This window comes from Scyliorhinus torazame, chromosome 10 (genome assembly GCF_047496885.1).
Source record: "Scyliorhinus torazame isolate Kashiwa2021f chromosome 10, sScyTor2.1, whole genome shotgun sequence".
Taxonomy (NCBI): domain Eukaryota; kingdom Metazoa; phylum Chordata; class Chondrichthyes; order Carcharhiniformes; family Scyliorhinidae; genus Scyliorhinus; species Scyliorhinus torazame.
The window spans coordinates 99,542,019-99,560,829 of NC_092716.1; the positions used below are offsets into that span (position 1 = coordinate 99,542,019).

Here is an 18,811-nt window from a genome sequence, read left to right on the forward strand (position 1 = left end):
GCCCACAATAACAGAAAGCAGCATTTGCATGATTAATGTGTCACATTTTTCTTCAGTTCTTCAAATTGCCACTCATCTGGGTTATCAGTATGTTTTTGTTCATTATTCAACACCTCAACAGCAAAAGAAAGGAGAGGAAACAACTTTGAATAAATAATTCTAAAACCAGCCAGTGTTCAATCGATCCAACATTTTGGGGGTCAACTGATTGCTCTATGGGAGCAGATGCAATCCAGACCACTGCAATAAACGTAAAATGACTAGAAAAACGACAAAGCAACTACAAGGCATAGAGCTAAGTAATTCAAACCACATCAGAACTGTTCAAATAGTGCAACCATAAGATTCTCACCATGACACCCACACAGAATAATAAAGCAGAAGAAAGCCATTTGGCTTCTTTGGTAGAGCTATCCAATTTGTCTTTCCCCAAAACACTATATCTGTCAGTATTTCTCCAAGACTTCTTCGAATATTACAAGTGAATGTTTCCAAAACCCTTTCAAGTACAATAGAATCAAAGAATGATTACAACACAGAAGGAAGCTTTTCAGCCCATCAAACCCACATAACAGCTCTCTGGAAGAATAAACAGTTGGAACCACACTCCACCCTTCCCCTTAACCCTTTTATTTCCTCCCCTTCAAATACTCAATCATATCCATTTGCTGCACAAACTTTTATTCCCTCATGCTGCCTTTGACCCTTTGGCCAACCATCTTAAATTTGTGTCCTCTCGTTCTTGATCCTTCCACCAATGGGAAAGAACACAAGACTCATGATTTTCAGTGCCCCACAATCAAATCCCTTCTCAAACTTCTGAAATTGAAGGAGAACAGCCAGAGTTTATTCACATAACTGAAGTCTCTCGTCCTCGGCATTATTCTGGGAAATAATTTCTGCACCCTCTTGAAGACATTCACAAAGTGCAGTCCCCAAAATTCCTCTTGAAGACATTCACGAAATGCAGTCCCCAAAATTAGAAAATGCTCCAGTTGTGGCCCAACCAGTATTTTATAAAAATATATAATTCCCTTATTCTTGTATGCCTCCAGCTATAAGTTTAGGTCTGGATTTTCTTTTAATACTTCCTCAATCTACCCTGCCATTGTCAATGATTTGTGCACAAGTACCCCAAGGCACTTACTTCAGAATTGTGCCATTTTCTTGATATTCTCATTCTCCAATCAAAAGATTCTACTTCAGACTTTCCTGCTAAATTTAATCTGTCATATGACTTCCAGTTTCACTCATCTGATGCCCTCCTGAAGTCTCCTTTCCTCTTCAAAGTTTACTACATTTCTAATTTAACATAATCTGCAAACTTTCAAATTGTACTCAAGTCCAAGACACCCACTTTACACTTTCATCCAGTTTGAAGAACAAACATTCAACACGATTATCTGCTTTCCGCCCCATCAACCTTTTTACTCATGCAGCCACGACCTTTAATCCCATGTGTTTTAAATTTGCTAACCAGTCTATTATGTGGGCCTTTGCCAAATATCTTTTGAAAGCTTAAATGGCTATCAATCCTCTCCAGTGCTGCAAAGTACCCTATCAAAGTTAGTGTTACCGGAATTGCCTGTTGATTTTCATTTATCACATACTTTTCCAAATAGCAATTAATTTTGTCCCTGATCATGGTCTCTAAAGTTTACCCACCATCCTCAAGCCGACTCGATTGTGGTTGCTGTTCTTTATCCTATTTTTCCAAGCACGTAGGATTTATAATCCTCCTTTCCTCTGGCATCATCTTCAATTTCCAAGGAGTTTAACCCGGACAAATGTGAGGTAATGTATTTTGGTAGGCCTAACTGAGGGGAAATTATACCATAAATGACTAAACTCTTAGGAATATAGAAAGATCTGGACATCCACAGATCTTTGAAAATGGCAACACAAGTGGACACGGTAGTCAAGAAAGTATATGGAATGCTTGCCTTCATTGGATGAGGCACGGAGTATAAAAATTGGCAAGTCATGCTGCAGTTGTATAGAACCTTGGTAGGGCCGCACTTGGAATATTGCGCACAATTCTGGTTGCCACACTACCAGAAGGCTGTGAAGGCTTTGGGGAGGGTGCAGAGGGGATTTACCAAGATGTTGCCTGGTCTGGAGGGGGTTAGCTATGCTGAGAGTGTGAATAGACTCAGACTGTTTTCATTAGAACAATGAAGGTTGAGGAGTGACCTGATAGAAGTCTACAAGACTAAGGGGCATGGATACAATGGATGGGCAGGCACTCTTTCCCAGGGTGGAGGGGTCAGTCACCAGGGGGCATAGGTTTAAGGTCTGTTGGGCAAAGTTTAGGGGAGATGTGCGAGGCAGGTTTTCTTTTACACAGAGGGTGGTGAGTGCCTGGAACGCGTTGCCTGGGGAGGTTATGGAAGCAGATACATTAATAGCGTTCAAGAGGCTTCTTGACAAATACATAGATAGGATAGGTATCAAGGGTTATGGCACAAGGAAGTGCTGAGGGTTTTGGCCAAGGTTGGTACAATGACCGGTACAGGCTTGGAGGGCCGAAGGGCTTGTTCTTGTGCTGTACTGTTTTTTGTTCTTTGAAAGATGGTGGCCACAGCCCTGCAATTGCCTCTCTTCTCTCAGTAACCCATCGAGGCCAGGTGACATTTGCAGGACTGCCAACCATTTTCAAATACTTTGCATCTATCTCCACTGGAGAAGAGGATGCAGCCAAAGCACTCATTTAGTACCTCAGCTCTGCTCTCAAACTTCACAAAAGTTCTGTCCATCCTTCCTTTGATTATCCTTTTGCTACTTTTTGAGTTTCCTTTTATGTTGGCCACCAATCTATTCTCAGTCTCTCTATCCTTATATAAAACACCTGCAATTGCACAGTCAGGTTTTTGTCACATCCAAGTCTTGGAAAATGGTTATTTTAAATTCTCAACTCCTTAACATTATTGCTTGCTGGTATATTTTCCTCACATAAACAACCCCTTCCTTGGCCTTCCTACATACCTAACTACTTCTGAACTAACATTCCTGACACCACTAACTGAAGTAGTACTAGCCATTTGCTTTTCCAGATATACTGCTTTCCTGTTTGCTGCTTCTGAGAGTAGCATGGCAGCAGAACCTTATGTTTACCCATTACAAAACAGCACATGCAAAGCACACAAACTCAGTGGACACGATTCACAAAACAAAACTCCACCTGCAAATTGGTTCAAACTGGTTTAAAGTTGTCATATAAACTCAGGAGTCACACATATTAGAAGCTGCTTCTGTCAATTTTTGACCTGGAATTGTCTCAACTGCTGGACAAAAGCCTAAGCTCAATTTGTATCTGTTTCATATATGATTTCCCAAAGTCTGCCACTGCAGAGCCTGGTGGTACATTACTACTCCAAGGCCCATTCTTCTAACTTGTGGTCTATTCATTTTAGAGGTTCAAGTCCAAATAATGTAGGTCTTGACAGTGCAGTGTAAACACGCATTCTGGGTGAGGCGCCATAGCAATTTCCAAATTGTGGCATATTGGCCTTCAACAGCAATAGCTCAACACATTGCCCCTTTCCCATGCCAGACATCAGAGGGTTAGAATCTAACTAGTTTCCACATAGACATGTAATAGATAGCATCATGAGGCAAGTACACAAATATGCTGGCTGAGCACTTTCATCTTCAACAAATCTGACTAACAAATGTACCACAAAGCCCTACATAGCTGCAGCAGTTTGCATATGGGAATTAAAAGCTCAAGAATCAACCTGAAAGCAGCATAGCCACACAATTTTTGCTTCACAAGAATTCATACCCATTACAGTTCTAGAGGTGATCATTTTAATCACATTTGAAAAGGAGAAATAAACATCTTGTAGGCCAGCCTATTCTGTTCAAAAGCAGCAAATCCAATATTTAGCTCTCCAGATTATTACTGCCACTTTCAAGGCATCTTCCAGAGGTGTGACCTTGCAAGGACTGTGGCAGAAGTGAAAACTTGAGCTCATCTGTTGTGTATTCATGTTTGTTCCTAGTTGGAACAAGGTCACTTTAAGAGTCCATTCACATGACATATTGATGACATCATCAACCGTTTGCACAGGTTAACAGGCAGCCTATCCTAACAGCCTTTCCAATATGCCTTCATGGTCTGCAAGCCTATCCTTTAAAAATACCACAAACAAAACTGTTGACGAGGAGGTGGTAACCACGCTGGCAGCCTGCACAAATCACCTTCAAAAGTGAAGGCCACAAATGAGGCACCTGCACCTCAAAATTAACTGCAATCATTCTTGGGGTTATTAAACTGCCATGGAAGGTTTTGTCCCTAATCTAGCAACTATTCTCAAGAGGTACTTGTGTGCCAAAATATGAAATGAGTGGATCAGTGTGAGAAGGCCTTCATCCAAGCTAAAGAGGCACTACTCAAGTCAGAAGTCCTGACATACGTTGATCCAAAGTTACCCTTGCAACTGGCATTTGACATCACCTTATGGAGGTGGGAGCACTGGTTTCTCACATAACGCCCAATGGTGAAGGGAAGCCATAAGTGTTTTCGCCAAGATCCTTGAACAAAGCAGAAATGAATTATGCACAAATAGAGAGGGGAGCTCTAGGCACCATTTCTAAAATTAACCCTTTTTATCAATACCTATATGGAAGGAAATTTAATTTACCAACAGATCCTCAACCACTGACAACGATACTTTGATTGCACACCAGTATTCCATTTCTAGCAGTGAGCCAGGTGCAAAGATGGGCACTGCTGTTGTTAGCATATACAAACGATGAAATATCAAATCTTCATGGAACACTAATGTACTCCTTATATTGCCTTTACCTAATGAGTCTTCAATGAAAGTTTGAGTGGGTTTATATTTTCTTTCCCAAGAATTCGATAACAGTCCCTGAAACCGCATGACAAGTACACCAGAAATAATCCACTCCTGTCAGAAGTTATGGACATGGAACTTGGTGGCAAGAGCTATGGCAGCAAACCTGGAGTTGAAGACATGTTTTGCACGAAGACTCGAACTATATGTACAGGTTAGTTATCTCCTCTGGTGAATGAAGGTTGCCATTCTGCCATTTTTAAGGAAACTTGTCCTAAACCAATTCCATGAAGGTCATTGTGGGATAGAAAGGATAAAGGTGATAGCCAGAAGCTAGTTTTGCTGGCCAGCACTCAATCACAAAATTGAGGGAAGGCGGGCGTGTGTTCAGCCTGTGCAAAGGTGCAAACCCTGCCATCACTCGCGCCAGTACACCCATGGGAATGGCCAGAAGGGCTGTGGCCAAGTGTTCATATAGATTATGCAGACCACTCGAAGGATGAATATTTTTCATTGTGGTAGATGCGCACTCAAAATGGTCTGAAGTCGCCATTATGAAAACTACATTCTCTGCGAGAACAATAGAAAGACTGGGTGAGATTTTGGCAAGATTTGGTCCCCTGAACAATTGTTAGCGACAAGGGGCCACAGTTCATTTCACAAGAATTCACAAATTCTCAAAGGGAGAATGGAATCCAACACATCCAATCCACTCCTGATCATCCTGACACAGATGGGCTTTGTTGACTCGTGAGTAATAATTGTTGTCTGAGCAATAAGAGTTGCTAATGACATACAGGAATACAGCATATTCGACAAGCTAAAGTTCGCCAGCATTACTCTTAGAAAAACGTCGGTTATGCACAGCGTTTGATCTGCCAAAAGTAAGACAATCTGTTGAGAGGAAACTGCAAAGTCAGGTTTTGCGAAGTGAGAACAGAGCTAAACACCATGTTTTTCAGAAAGATCAGGAAGTATTGGCATGGAACTATACAACCATTGAGAAGTGGATACCTGCCATCGTCTTAGCACAGACAGGACCAGTCTCCTACACTGTTCAAACTCAGGACAATGTAGTGTGGAGGAGGCACTCGATCAACTTTTGGCAACTAGAACGAGTTCGCTAGAGACAATCGAGTCAACAGAAAGCCCGCAACAAACTGTGCCAAGTGACGGCCCACATCTAAACTAAACCCAAAACACCAGAGGTTGCAGTCAACATGAAAAAGCAGACGTATGAGGTTTGCTGACGATCATACAGAAATTGCGTCCTCCAAAAAGTCTAACTTATTGATTGTTGTATTTATTAATTATTCATATTATAATCCTGATTGTTAATGTTATACTGAACTTAGGGTGGCACGGTGCTGCAATGAGTAGCACTGCTGCTCCATGGCTTCGAGGACCCAGGTTCATTCCCGGCCCTGGGTCATTGTTAGTGTGAAGTTTGCACATTCTCCCCGTGTCTGCGTGGGTCTCACCCCACAACCCCAAAACAAATGTGCAGAGTAGGTGGAATGGCCACGCTAGATTGCCCCTTAATTGGGGAAAAAAAAGAATTGGGTACTCTAAATTTGTTTTGTTTTTTTTAAGATTTTTTTCCACCATAATCCTAAATTATGAAAGTTTTTTTAAATTTAGAGTACCCAATTATATTTTTTCCAATTAAGGGGCAATTTAGAGAGGCCAATCCACCTACCCTGCACACCTTTGGGTTGTGGAGATGAGACCCATGCAGACGCGGGGAGAATGTGCAAACTCCACACAGACAGTGACCCGGGGCAGGGATCAAACCCAGGTTCTCAGAGCTGTGGTGCAGCAGTGCTAACCACTGTGCCACCCTTTGTTAAAAAAGTTAATGTTATATTGAACTCTAATATAAAGGAAAGAATTGTGGATTCATGTTTGTTCCTAGTTGGAACAGGGTCACTTTAAGAATCTGATCACATGACATATTGATGACATCACCAACAGTTTGCGAGGACAAACGAGCAGTCTATCCTAACAACCTGTAAACACCTTTTGGTCAGGATAATGCCTGGATCTGGTATGTCTCCTTGTGGGGACCATGAATCGGATTCAATTTGAATTGGTTTTTGGAGCAGGCAAGGAGATGGATTAGGGTTTGACCCTGTCCACACTCTTGAGCTCTGGTTTTGTAACTCTGATAATGTAATAAAAAACAAAATACCACATCATCCCACTTTAAGTCCAAGTTGGTTGCTGATAAAGTTCTCAAGGTTATTTACAAAGCTTTATGTTTGAAATGATGCCCTGACTCCTTGGCCTCCAGAAGCACCATCCATCAAGAAGAGTTGATGCAATAAAAATAGAAAATGTTGGAAATTACTCAGCAGGAATGGCAGCATCTAAGAACAAACTTAATGCTTCAGGTTGATGACCTTTCATAGTCATTAACCTGAACAGTTAGATCAGTTTCTCTCTCCAGGGCTGCTTCTGGACCCCAGTATTTCCATCAATTTCAGATTGCCAGCATCTTCTATACAGCCTTTTGTTCCAAGATTAATTGTTTTTCCTCCTTCACACATTAATGTGTACACTTACATACTGTAACACAGATTCAACATAGTTCACAGTTACCAGGAGTATACCTCATCTAGGAGCCTTCTGAATCATTAGTTACTCTTTTTGCCCAGTTTTATCCTTTGCTGTTCCTATTTCCAAGCACATTGAAGTACACTTGAATAGTTTAATAGGCACCACAGCAGGGTATAATAAACAAACCCATCACATTCTGAACCACATCCAGCAAAAGTTATGTGCTAGAAATCAGTACTGTGAAGTCACCACCAAGGGGGTTTGCCTGCCCTCATGCAGACGGATGCAAATTTTCACAGCCTCACCCCCCCCCCCAGCTCAGGCAAGATAACTCAGCAACTGACCCAACAACCTTACTGATCTATATGGCCTAATGCCATTGTAAGGGTGTACTTATTCATCAGATACAAGGTGACGCTCCCCCACAAAACAAGAACACAAATACATGAAGGAGCTTTCAAAATAGAAGACGTCATAGGACAAGGATTCAGTTCTAACCAACTGATGAGCAACTTGGCCAAATCCATTAAAGATGAAATCAGACTAAATAATAATGGGATTAAAGCAAATTAATATACCACAAAATAGATCATCGTAAAAGCTGTAACGGTCAACAAACATTCCCAAAATACAAACAGAACTACCAACAACACTGATAAGTTGCAGCCTGCGCAATACAGCAAGGACATGGACCAAAAGCATAGCACAGCCCAAGTGCAAAGGACAAATGTATGGAGGAATAAACAGGAAGTCATTTCAGCAAGGACATCAGAATACCCACATGTTCTTAGAAAAGATCAAAAATAGCACATGTTCTAACAATAGGAATGAATCAGAGATTTGGGCGGATCAGGGCACTAAGTCTGGGATAATACTTCTGACCAACAATTTATAATTGTCAATATTCAGAAACCAAACTTCCAACTAATGGAATGAAACAAAAGCTCCTTCAAATGGCTCGCTAGGATTGCATTGCAATGGGCGACGCGGTAGCACAGTGGTTAGCACTGCTGCCTTGTGCCGTCAAGGACCCGGATTTGATCTCGGCCCCAGGTCACTGTCCGTGGAGAATTAGCACATTCTCCCGGGTCTGCATTGATCTCACCCCCCCAACCGCTCTGTCAGTATTTATTGCCCATCCCCAATTGCCTTTAAAAATGTTACTGATAATTGAATTTACCCTCAAAAGTGAAGACCATGGGCTGGATTCTCCGCTGGCAGGATGCTCCATTTCCTGACGGCATGGGGCAGCCCCGCAATGGGAAACCCCATTGACCGGCCGGCGTAACGCAGCATCCTGCTGGCGAGGTGAACCTGAAATGCGGCGGAGAATCAAGCCCCGTAAATCCTGCATGAAAGATTTTTCTCTCCTGGAAGATGTGCAATATTGGAGCCAAAGTAAAGGCTGGATTCCAGCATCAAAGGTGGATGAATGATGCAATCGGAGTGCCCAAGCATTGCCACCACATTCATTTACATTGCATTGTTTACTTTATTTGTTTGTGGCTGGCTCAAGAAAGAACACCATTAAACATGCAGATTGATCTACCCACTTGAGGTAGTTTGGCCATTTTAGATTTTTGTTATAGATGACCTGTAAAACTATGGATTTGGGTATGATTTTAGAAAAGGTGTTCAGGCTACCAGGCTCTTGAATCTTCTCTTCACATTGCAATTTTGCCTTGGGAATACTTGCTTTCAGTATTTTATCATTTGCATAAACTCACTCGAGGTATTTCGTCCGGAGGCTGGCCCTATGCCTGTAATGTTGTGAAATGCAACAAAGCTTGATGAGCAGGGGTGTCAAGGTACATCAGTTGACTTAAGGCAAACAATGCTTAAACTAACTCTTCCCATCATTTGCACATACATTTGTTGTTGCCGTCCAGTCAGGGATGGTCCTACTTCCTAGCTGACATTCACGAACGCTGAAGCTCCCCAGGTACAATTCTATTTTACAGACTCTACCTCATAAATGATGGATGTGTAATAATATGTAGGAGTCAGTTGAAAGCCACAACTGCTGGCTGTGCCCTACTCTGCATGTGACTGAGGTGAGAGGAATACCCAAGAGAAATTGAATCCATTTGATGGGACCCTTTAAATAGGTGCACTGAAGTTATATTAACATTAATTTGTGACCTGTAATGCGACCTTCATTGTAAAGCTTCCAGTTGAACATGTCTAAGGAGGTCAGATTTAAATACATTCAACCTTAGCAAGCAGTTGGTGCCTTCTAACGGGAAGAATCTGAATGCTAAACTTATTAATTATGTGTATTGCTGATAAACTATAGTCAGGCAGACCTCATGGAAATTCACTACTTGCCCGTTTTAAAAGTTGCAATGCAATCCTTTCTATATTTTTCCCAATTAAGGGGTAATTTAGTTTGGCCAATCCACCTATCTTGCACATCTTTGGGTTGTGGCTAACTGCGCCACCATGCCGCCCCTACCCCACCACCAGAATACTGAAAAATTGATCCTCATTTAAGAGCCTTTCAAGATACAGGTTTTACAGAAAAGGATAAATACTGTGTTGATCAGCATTAATCAATTCCAGATCAACTGCTGAATTTGGGAAGGTACATCTCCCAGCATCCATCTGGATTCTGCCAAGCACTCCACTACACTGGATTCAGGAGTTGATACTACTGCATAAAGTCATTGCTCAGATTATCATAACTACTGGCCTTGCCTCATTTCCGTCAGCCTGAATGATTGTCAGTATAAATTTTAAAAGCATACAACATATCGATCTTGGGGTGGTAATCCTTTCCTGGAGTAACCAATTAGTACCAGATTAAATGATCTAGATGTTTCGAAGGTAATGCGGGGGAGGGGTAAATATACAAATGTTGATAATCTGGAAAAACAAGACTGTTATAATGTTGATAATCTGGAAAAACAGGACTGGTATCATACAATTGTACAAAGGCTGGCTGATCATGTAAAAAGAAAATGCATAAATGCTGCCTGGAAATCAAAAAACCCTGAAAGAATACAAATTGAGAAATTTTTCTGCTAATCGGAGGAAATCTCTAGAAGTTACAGTTCAAGTACAAACAGTTAACATACGCAATAAGCCAATGTATATAATGTAACAGAACTATAATGAGAATTGGCTCAAAACTCCAATCCGAAACCTCAGCATGCATTAAAACCACAACTAGGAAAATACTAGCTTTTCACAAGGACAAATTTAAGATTATTCCAGGTCACAGGAAAAAATGTATTAGTTGGATGAATTTAGTCAACTAAGGAATCAAACAGGGCTCCAGCAAAATCTCAAAAAGAATGTTGTGGCACCACCATCTTCAGATTTACTTTCAACTCGCAACAAACTGCCGAAATAACTGTTGAACCTACAAATCAGCAGAACATGTCAATGTGCTTTACAGGAATCAAGGCCCCTGGCTTGCATCATTGGACTCCACCAAGAAACAGAAGATTCTGGGTTGGGAAGGGGGGCAGCTTTTCTGAACTGGGTAGGAAACCCCATGTTTTCTCACTGCCCGCCAGGCACCATGCCTCTTTGCTGTGAACATCGAGTTCAGCTGTGGTGCTCCCTGCCCCCATCCAGCTGAATAATCTCCCACTCTCATTGTGCAAACACGGAAAGAACCACCATTTGATAAGATACCAACAACAATAAAGCAGTCAGGGAGTAGCAAGTGGAGGGCAACACTTGGGGGGAGGAGGAGGAGGAAGAGAAAGGAAGAATCTTCAAAAGTCACAATAAGTATTTTGAATAACAGCAAACGTCAGTTGACCATTAAAGGGTAAACTGGGTGGCACAGTGGTAAGCACTGCTGCCTAAAGCGCCGAGGACCCAGGTTTGATCCTGGTCCCAGGTCACTGACTGTGTGGAGTTTACACATTCTCCCCATGTCTGCATGGGTTTTACCCCCGCAACCCAAAGATGTGCAAGTTAGGTGGATTGGCCACGCTAAATTGCTCCTTAATTGGGAAAAAATAATTGGGTACTCTAAATTAATTTTTTTAATTAACCGGTAAACTTCAAATCTCTTAACATGATGCAGGAGAATTGAATAAAATAGGTGTCAAAGGGGAATGGGTGGAAACATAAAATAGGCATAAGAAATGGTTAAATACTTGGGTTTAGAGGACTAAACAATGAGGCACAATAATACGGAAAATCAGAAAGAAATAGTTTGGAGTTGTACTTTGTGATGTTTCAAGGTTTGAGAGAGCAGCAATTTAGAAATAGTCACATCCTCTGCAGAAATTACAGACTCAAACCATTACCCCACAAACCACCCCCCCCCCCCAACCCATAGCATCACTATTAACTTACTTTTGTCTGGTTTATCTTTGGAATGTGCGCATCGCTTTTCTACAGTGGTTTGTCACTCACGCCTCTGATAGAGTTATTCCACTGCTCTTTACAATGAAAACAGTGTACCGTACCAAGTTTGTTTACACAAAGGCAAGAATAGGCACATCAATAAACTGAAATCAAAAGCAACTCCAAATTCACATAGCATCCCTAGATTAAAGGACGCAAAAGCAGCCTAAATTCCTGCTCCTCGTAAGTAATCACCATGTGAAAACACACAACTGAGGTAGTTAGCCGAGGACAGCACCAGGCTTACCTCAGATGTCCATCACCAAGTAGCCTGCCAAAACAGCATAATACGAACACTGACCATTTTGTGCAGATAATGGAAGTGGGCCAGTGCCACACTGCCCGTCATCCAAGATACGGAGGGACAACAGAGAAAAATAAAAAATATTTTACTATGGCTGTGAGCAAAAACCCTTTGCACTGCAATGCCAGAACTCTTGACATCTGGAGCTGGTTTAGCACAGTCATATTGAACAATGCCAGCAGCATGGGTTCAATTCCCGTACCAGTCTCCCCGAACAGGCGCCGGAATGTGGCGACTAGGGGCTTTTCACAGTAACTTCATTGAAGCCTACTTGTGACAATAAGCAATTATTATTATCTTTGTATGCACCCTGCCCTTGCAGAATGGAAACTGCTGAAGTGCAGAACATTCAGTTTTTCCAACATGAATTGAATGGCCAAGTGCACATGCTGGTCTTCATTTACAGCACAAGATTACTGCTCACTGTACAAAAATAGACGGTCTATCTGGAGCTATTATGATTGTCTACTTTATAGGAATAAAATAGCCAACACTGCATTTGGGAGCTAATTACACAACTACATCTAAGCCCAAATCAGCAACACCATCCGTAAAGATCTACAGTTAGCATGCAGCAAAAGGAAGCAAATTAATAGTTGCAACATTTTTTTTTAAATGTTAAATTCAAAACTCTTACCAATGCACGGATCTTTCAAGTGACCACTTTGCTGCAGTAAGCAATTCTAACTGAACTGGGATGACAAGGTTACATGGGAAACCAACATTTAGTGGGTCTGCTGGTCCGTTTTAGGATGTATCATCCAGTCTTCATTAAGTGCAGAATGTAGGAGGGAGAAATCCAAATACTCCACTCATCTGTTACTAAATCAATTCTTCAATCCAACTATTATAGACCCATTCACTCATTGTCATTGGTAGGACAGGTGTAAGTCTCTGGCACCTAAGTTAATAATATTCAAATCTCGGCAATTGAGTCAAAAATCCTACAATGCAACTTCTGGAATTTAACAGCTGCAGAAACACGATCAAAAGTCTGTCAGAGCCATCACCTCTCACTTTTGGGACGTGAAATGCAGGATAATGGATTCCACATCACCACAACTTCCATAAAATATCACAAATGTAATGTTGAACATCAGATGCTGGAATCCCCTCGGTAGTTATGTCCAAGCTTGGAATAGGTGTGGAGTCCTTCAATTTCAAAAGTCCTTCACTTGTCATTTATTACTCGTGTGAAATACCGAGGATCAATAGAAACTGCTTGTTGTAATGACAAAAAGCAGAAGATTTACAAATTATTTGCATGTGGTCCACTGCCAGTAGAGAGTGTGCCTAAAGTTACACCTAGTGTGGCTTTCTGACTGATTCATTATGTTACTTGCACTCAAAAGAACAGCTAAACACTGAAACAGGAAGATAAAAGCAAATAAACTGCCGATGCTGGAATCTGAAACAAAAACAGAAAATAGTGGACAACCTCAGCAGGTCTGACAGCTTCTGTGGAGAGAGAAGGGAGCTAACATTTTGCATTTGGATGAATTTCTCGGTGTCAAAGTTTCGACAAAGAATCATCCATACTCGAAACGTTAGCTCCCTCCTCTCTCCACAAATGCGGTCAGGCCCGCTGAGATTGTCCATTATTTTCTGTTTTGGTCCTGAAACAGGAAGATCAGTTTGAAAATGTACAGTTTTCAACATTGAGCAAGCAATTTGTTGAATTACAACCAAGTGTGTGAAATTTATTAGCATACTGCGAAATACGAACAGATACTGCAGCTACCAGTAACTCTTGCTAATGGCAACTTCCAAGCAATGCAGGCTTTTCCCCAAGTCCCACGATCAAACAAACTATTATTTCCCCACAAACAACACTTTGGAGTGAGAAACTTTGCACAGATCTGCCTGCACTTCAAAATGTTGGACTGCAAACTCAGTTTACTGTGAAATTCCATCCTTTTTGCCTCAGCTAGCTAAGTTTATTCAATACGGTTTAACCCTTTTTTTCCCTGAGATGACATTTCATTATGTTTTTCGATCCCACTCTGGGGACTGCAAATGACTAAAGTCTCCTTCCGGGTAGATTTATCTGTACTAATCTAAACCACTTCTCCAGCTCATCGGCCACAACCTGGTCAATCATTTATGAGGCATTCTTTTCATTTTCACTGCATTGACAAGGGATTAATTCAACTGGTGTTTAACATTCTCTCCAATAAGGTATCTCAGCCCATTCGATGATCACAGTAAGTCTTACAACACCAGGTTAAAGTCCAACAGGTTTGGTTTCAAATCACTAGCTTTCGGAGCACTGCTCACCTGAGGAAGGAGCAGTGCTCCGAAAGCTAGTGATTTGAAACAAACCTGTTGGAACTTTAACCTGGTGTTGTAAGACTTCTTACTGTGCTCACCCCAGTCCAACGCCGGCATCTCCATATCATTCGATGATCATCAATGTTTTGACAAAATCAGCACAAGCATTTCAAAGGAGCACATTATTCTGCATCATTCCATCGCCAACACACCTGGATCATTTTGAAAAATCAGAGTGCGCGTTGTGGCAGCATTAAAGAGGAATTAATTTTCAGATCAAATTTAAACTGCATTATCGTGTGCATGCAACAGTCGAAGAAAAAAAACATCCGACACTTGCAGACCCTAATCTGCACAAGGTCAATACAAATCCAACTGGATAGTGACCATTACATGATGGCACATTGGGGGTATACCTCAATTAGCTTGTATGGTTTCAAACACTGGGTGCGAAATTATTTGAAAAAAATTACTTTTTCAAAAACCCTTCATTCCACATAGAGGGCTATGGGCTACACCATTGTGCTAAAATATGACCAACAGAAAGGCATCAATCTAAAAGGAAGTAAAATAAGATTATGAACAACACCTCCTCCACAGTAGTCCTCGTAACCGGGGCCTGCAAGGCTGCATACTTAGTCCCCTACTATACACCCAATACAGACACGACTGGGGCAAAATCTGGCTCCAACTCCATCGACAAGTTTGCTGATGACACGGCCGTAGTGGGTCGGATCTCGAACAACGATGAGTCAGAGTACAGGAGGGAAATAGAGAACCTAGTGGCATGGCGTAACAACAACAATCACTCCCTCAACGTTAGCAAAACTAAGGAGCTTCATTGACTTCAGGAAGCAAAGTAACGTACACACCCCTATCTGTATCAATGGTGCCGAGGTGGAGATGGTTGACAGTTTCAAATTCCTGGATGTGCACATCACCAACAATCTGGTCCACCTTGGATGCTACGACCAAGAAAGCACAACAGCACCTGTATGTCCTCGGGAAACTGAGGAAATGTGGGATGTCCTTATTGACTCTTACCAAATTTTACAGACGCAGCATAGAAAGCATCCTACCTGGCTGCATCGCAGCCTGGTATGGCAACTGCCCAGCGAATCTGTACTTATGGCCCAAGACCATAAAAAAACTACAGAGTAATGAACACAGCCTGGTCCACCACGCGTACCCACCACCCATCCATTGACTCTGTCTACACCTCCCACTACCTTGGGAAAGCGGAGAATGTAATCAAAGATCCCTCCCACCCGGGTTATTCTCTCTTCCATTGGGCAGGAGATACTAAAGTCTGAAAACACACACTAACAGATTCAAAAACGGCTTCTTCCCCACTATTACCAGACTCGTGAATGACCCTCTTATGGACTGAACTAATCTCTCCATGCATCTGCACAACTGAGTAGTACTACACTCCATATGCCTCACTCGATGTCTATGTACCTTCATTGTGTATCTATCGTATGTCATATGTTTTTCATGTATGAAACGATCTGTCTGGACTGTACACAGAACAATACTTTTCACTGTACCTTGGTATAAACCCATGACAATAAACACCAAATCCAAATTATTGGCCTGTAGGAATGTGCAAGATTCTTGGGGATGCCTGGCAGGGTGGATGCTGAGAGGATGTCTCAGGCAAGAATCAGGATCTGGAACACACTGTTTGATAGAGGAGTGCAGGCAGCTTCAATCGAGCGTTTCAGGATGGAAGTGAATCATTACCTGAAAAGAAAAATGTGCAGGACTACAGGGGGACGGTGGGGAAAATGGCATTAGTGAAATTGCTCTTTAGAAAAGCCACTACAGTCACTCTGGGCGGAATGGTCTCCTTTTGTGCTGTAATGGTTGTGAGTTTAATTTGGTTGGTAAGCGCAGCCAGCAGATCAATTACTGTTGAATATCTTAAACTGCAAAATTCTGAAGGATAAAGGAATAAAAGCAAATGTCAAGTTCACGGTAGACCATTTGACCTTTAGTAGTGACCAGCAATTGATATGCTCCACGTATGCTTCACAATACACAGCAAACCGCTCCCACCACAACTGTTGACTCGGGAGTCAGAATCTCCTCCATGCAAACTGCCCATTCTGGGGGCAATCAATTTCTTCCCTCAGTATGTTCTATGTTTACTCAGGGCAATTAAGTGCCTGCCAGTGATCAAAAACCAGTCGGAGATGAGATTGCCCACTCAGGATCAATGTCTCTCAGCCAGCCAGGCCGCTCTCCACACCAGCAGTGAGAACCAACAGCCAGCATATGCCCCCACCCTCCCGGTGCAATGTTCAGTGAACTCCAGTAGCCAGCCCAAACCTCCCCGAGGGCGCCGCTTACCTCCCGTACGTCCTGCAGGCACTCGAGCACAGCGAAGTTGTTCTGCCAGGTGTGTTTGGGGCAGAGCCGGACCACGTCTTCGTGACACAGCGGCTCCTCCGAAATCCGCCAGATGTTCTTCCGCGGGGCCTGGAACTGGGCCTGACCTGGAGGACGGGGCTGGAACTGGGGCTGTCCCGGGGCCTGGGGCGCAACCTGGCCATTGCCCTGGTGTCCCGCATCCAGCTGTTGGTTTTGGTGAGGCAGCAGGTTCGGGTCCCGACCGCGGTTGCGGTCCAATTGCTGAACAGCGCAGTCACCCGGGAGTAAAACGAGGGCAGCCACCGCCGCCAGCAGACAATGCGAGGCCCGCAGCCATCGCCAGTCCCCCGCTGCCGCCAACACCAAACTCCCACGTCCACAAGCCGCCATCTTGTAATGGCAGCCGCAGCGGGTCCGCCCTTTTATAACCTGCGACGCTGTGACGTAATCACGCCCCGAACGTTCCTTACGTCGATCCAGCACGTCAAATGACCCACCCCCACCCTCCCCAAGTGGTCAGGATGCAGCCAGCAGCAAGATTCACCTGTGGCAGCAAGTTCCACATTCTCAGCAAAATTGTTGTCTTTCCTTTGTTGCATTTAGCATCCTATCTGGCGGCATCACAGCCTGGTACGGCAACTGTTGGACCCAAGACCGTAAGAAACTACTGGTGAACCCACCTCTCATCCATTGACTCTGTCTACACCTCCCCGATGCCTTGGGAAAGCAGGCAGTATAATCCAAGACCCCTCACGCCCAGGTTATTCACTCTTCCATTGGGCAGGAGATACTCAGAACACACACTAACAGATTCAAAAATGACTTCTTCCCTGCTGTTACCAGACTCCTGAATGACCCTCTTATGGACTGATCTGATCTCTCCACGCATCTTCGCTGCTGTATCACTATATTCCATATGCTTCACCCAATATCTATGTATTTACATTGTGTATTTATTGTATGTCCTATGTTTTTAATGTAAGGAACGATTTGCCTGAATTGTATGCAGAACAACACTTTTCACTGTACCTCAGTACACATGACAAATCTAATCATCGTTGTCCTAAACTATTAATTAATAATTGTTAACAAATTATAACAGATTATTTAGTTCTATTGTTGGTTGTCTCTTTCACACAGTGGTCGGTTGGGTGAGAAGTTAAACATCTCAAAGCCCTCTAAGACTATGTATGTGGCAGGCAACACTTACACATCGTAAGGCCTAACAAACAGCAATAAGATGAATAATTTGCTTCATTGGCATTAGCTGAGGGAAAAATTATAAATAATAATTGAGGCTTTTCATCTTACACTCATAGGACTGACACAAGAATGCCAAAATTCAAAAGGAGCAACAATTTATACCACAGAGTTCCATTTATACCATAGAACACTGTAGAAGGAGGCAATTCAGCTCATTGAGTCTGCACCAACCCTCTGAAAGAACACCCTATCTAGGCCCACTCCCCTGCCCTATCCTCAACCTGCACCTCGTTGGACATTGTGAGACAATTTTGCATGGCCAACCCGAAGCAGGCACTCACAGTGCAGGTGCTGACTTTAGAGTTGTGGCTAAGGTGGACAGTGGCTGCTGCTGCTCATCTGTTTGCCGCCTGTTTCCAGTGTTTCTTTGCTGCTGACCTGACTGCCTCACTGGAGACTGGAGGGAGGAGGGAAGGAAGGAGGGAGGAGAAAAGGAGAAGAGGGCGACTTCTAAGACCAAGGTATGAGCGAAGCCCTCTGGACAGCTTATTTTCTAGGTCCCTCACCAGCTGAGGACTCTGCCTGGCCCGGTCAGCCCACCCATCAACAACTGCCTTTCAGCGAGAATAAGGTTTTTTTCTAATTGCGTCGGGTGTGCTTGACCCAGGGTGGGGCTATGGTAGACAGTGTGTTTGCTGAGCCCCTCCTAATCTGAAGACCTCGCACACCAGCAGCTTCTTTTGACAGGGAGGACGCCTACTTGATATCTGTGTGGTCATCGCAGGGTGGGAGTGTGAACGGTGTGTTTGCTGAGCCCCTCCTGGGCTGAAGACATCACACACCAGCTGCTTCTTTTGATCGGTGTGTTCATCCGAGGGTGGGAGTACGAACTGGGTATTTGCTGGGCCTCATCCGAGCTGAAGACCTC

At 43.0% G+C, this 18,811-nt stretch overlaps 1 protein-coding gene across 3 annotated transcripts in view; it reads right to left on the reverse strand.

Moving 5' to 3' along the window:
* Positions 1-17,093, reverse strand: part of LOC140430793 (Golgi apparatus protein 1-like) — a 200,069-nt gene extending 182,976 nt beyond the window's left edge. For all 3 annotated transcript variants that reach the window (XM_072518489.1, XM_072518490.1, XM_072518488.1), the window contains exon 1: positions 16,660-17,093. In XM_072518489.1, coding sequence (XP_072374590.1) covers positions 16,660-17,070 — 411 coding nt within the window. In that variant the 5' untranslated portion in view covers positions 17,071-17,093. The remainder of the gene's footprint in view (positions 1-16,659) is intronic.
* Positions 17,094-18,811: the final 1,718 nt, after the last annotated feature.